At 37.1% G+C, this 2,565-nt stretch overlaps 1 protein-coding gene across 1 annotated transcript; it reads right to left on the bottom strand.

Annotated features, from left to right (window-relative positions):
* Nucleotides 1–208: 208 nt before the first annotated feature.
* Nucleotides 209–1,873, bottom strand: LOC130744531 (uncharacterized). The gene has a single exon (XM_057596705.1). It carries the CDS (start codon nt 1,847–1,849, stop codon nt 209–211), a length of 1,641 nt encoding a protein of 546 aa, XP_057452688.1. The 5' UTR covers nt 1,850–1,873.
* Nucleotides 1,874–2,565: the final 692 nt, after the last annotated feature.

Genomic DNA, 2,565 nt, shown 5'->3' with positions numbered 1-2,565 from the left:
AATACTAAATTAAAACTTCGCAAATATTCAATATTAGGTATCTGTAGATTATGATCGCTTCTAAAGAACAAAAACCTTCTTCTCCAACTTGTTGCAGTAGCCACCAAAACAAATGTTTTCCTCCATGTTGGATCCCTGGTGGAGGCAATTAATGCTTGATTGAATCTATCACCATCAGATTGAGAGACACATGGCTTCCCTTTCAAACTCAGGTTTCAAAGGATGATGCAGGGGATTTGGTTGATTCAAGAGATTGATTTCTATTGACAGCAGGCCCTGAACCAAAGAAATTTGTTTCCAAGTGAAGTTGTTGATGTTGTTGTTGTAGGTTCAGGTTGGCATGAGGAAACATGTTTGAAAAATCGATGTCATTGTTCTGAGCACTGCATGTACTGTTGTTGGACATCATATTAGGAACCATATCTGGCTCTGCACCACCTACTTCAACTTCCATGACAACATGATCAGGTTTAGGTTTTGAAGAACTAGGCATGGTTAAAGATTTACTTCTGTAAGGGCAATTCAATTGGTGATCATCTTTTGTAGCCTTGTCATGAAACCCAAGATGGTAATTATGATAAAGGCATGGAGGGTTCTCACAAGTATAAATGGAACAACATTGCTGTATGGTTTTCCTTATAGCCATTGGCCTAAAAACCATGTTGTTTCTTGGAACATTTGCCTCCACTTGAGCCAAATTAGCATTATGGGGTTGATTGTGTTCCTCTAAATTTTCACCATTGCAATCACCCAGCTGCATAGTTCTCTTTATAGCCATTCTTGGCCTCAAAACCATGTTGTTTCTTGGAATATTTGCTTCCACCTGAACCATATCACCAATGCAGGGTGGGTTATGCTTCTCCCTTTCTAAGTGAAGTTGATGGTTCAGGTCTACATGAGGAATCCCCATGGTGTTATTATGAGGATTTCCTGTATTATTGTTGGACCTCATATCTGATTTTGCACCACCTACTTCAGTTTCAAAGACAACATGATCATGTTGAGGTTGGTTGTGTTCCTCCAATTTATCACCATTGCAATCACCTAGCTGCATTGTTATAGCCGTTGGTCTCAAAACCTTGCTATTTCTTGGAACATTTTCTTTAACTTCAACCAAATTAGCATGGTGGGGTTGGTTGGGTTGCACCACATTACTTGTGCCACCACGAAAATAATTGCTCTCATGAAGCATAGAAGAACTAGAACCACTGCTTACATCTTTAAACTTCTTTAGATCCATATGTTTTTGAGCCAATAATTCCTCTTGGTTTATAATAGCCATTAAAGTATATGATTCCTTAGAAGTCATCTTCTCTTGCAGGACCTTAGATTGGTGCACAACACTTCTTATCTTTTGAAAATCTGGAGAAATGTGCTTCATCACAGCAGAGAGAACAACAACTTTCCATATCTTTTTCAAATCATGAGGTTTCCTATAAGGCGGTGGACCCGGATTCTTTCTGAAACCCAATTGAGGCCACCATTCCTCGTCCCCTTTAGGCCACCAAGGAGGAGGAACACCAATCTCGAACGGGTACTTGCTTCGAGGAGGATTACAACTCTGCATCAGAGACGACAAAAGAGACGAGAGAATCGAGTCCTGAAGCTCATGCAAGCTACTAAGAATTGAACCATCTTTGTGCAACAAGTTCAGCTCTTCATTGTGGCCTCTAGTTCCTTCCTTTGCTTTGTGTCTTGCAATTTCAATTGGAGCATTGCCAGCAAAATTAACCTTTTCATGCCACCAAAGGCTAAGGCTTTCAGATGCTCCAGATACTGGTTTCCCATTCTCAGCAATAATGCCATACACAAACCCCTGAGCATTGCAAACATCCATTAATTTCAGCATGTGCTTCAGTATGCTGTTTAATGCTTTGCTCTTGATGACCTTTTTTGCATTGGTTGATGGTTGTGAATCTTCATTTTGTTCATTACTCTCTTCTATAAACCTCTTCAATTGCATGCTATCACTGCATATTTGTTCCAATTCATACAGTGCTATTTCTTCATTGGCTCTATCTTCAACATTTATTTCTGGCGATTTACGTTTTGCTAGAGTGCTCCTCTCCATTGAATAGCTTGGGTTGTGCACAAACCTTCCTGCATGAAATAATTGACCAAATTCTTAGTAAAATAAACTAATTCTTAGTAAGACTATATTCTTGTTGAAATATAAAATATTTCCAGTAAATTTTGGGCCAAATTTGTTGCTTATGCAATTTTTTCAATCACTCTCAAACAAAGAAGGCCAAAAACTAAACACCATAAGAAGCATGAAGTGGATTGAAAAAAGAGTTGATCACTTGAAATTATTTGAAATCATTTTCAATGCTCATATCCCCAATCAAGAAAGATTCAAAATTGAATGATGGAAGCATGATTTAATGTTTATTGATTATGCAAACTTATATGGTGATAGTTTATCAATTGTTATATTGTGTTGAAATTTAAATACATTAAAAGTTTTGACATTAATTGACAATTTTAAAATTTGTAGTTGATTAAGTTCAACTACTAATATTTAAGAAGATTACAAATAAAATTAAAATATGTTTGATGTAGAAA

This window comes from Lotus japonicus, chromosome 3, assembly GCF_012489685.1.
Source record: "Lotus japonicus ecotype B-129 chromosome 3, LjGifu_v1.2".
NCBI classification, from domain to species: domain Eukaryota; kingdom Viridiplantae; phylum Streptophyta; class Magnoliopsida; order Fabales; family Fabaceae; genus Lotus; species Lotus japonicus.
This window is presented reverse-complemented; position numbering and strand designations above follow the sequence as displayed.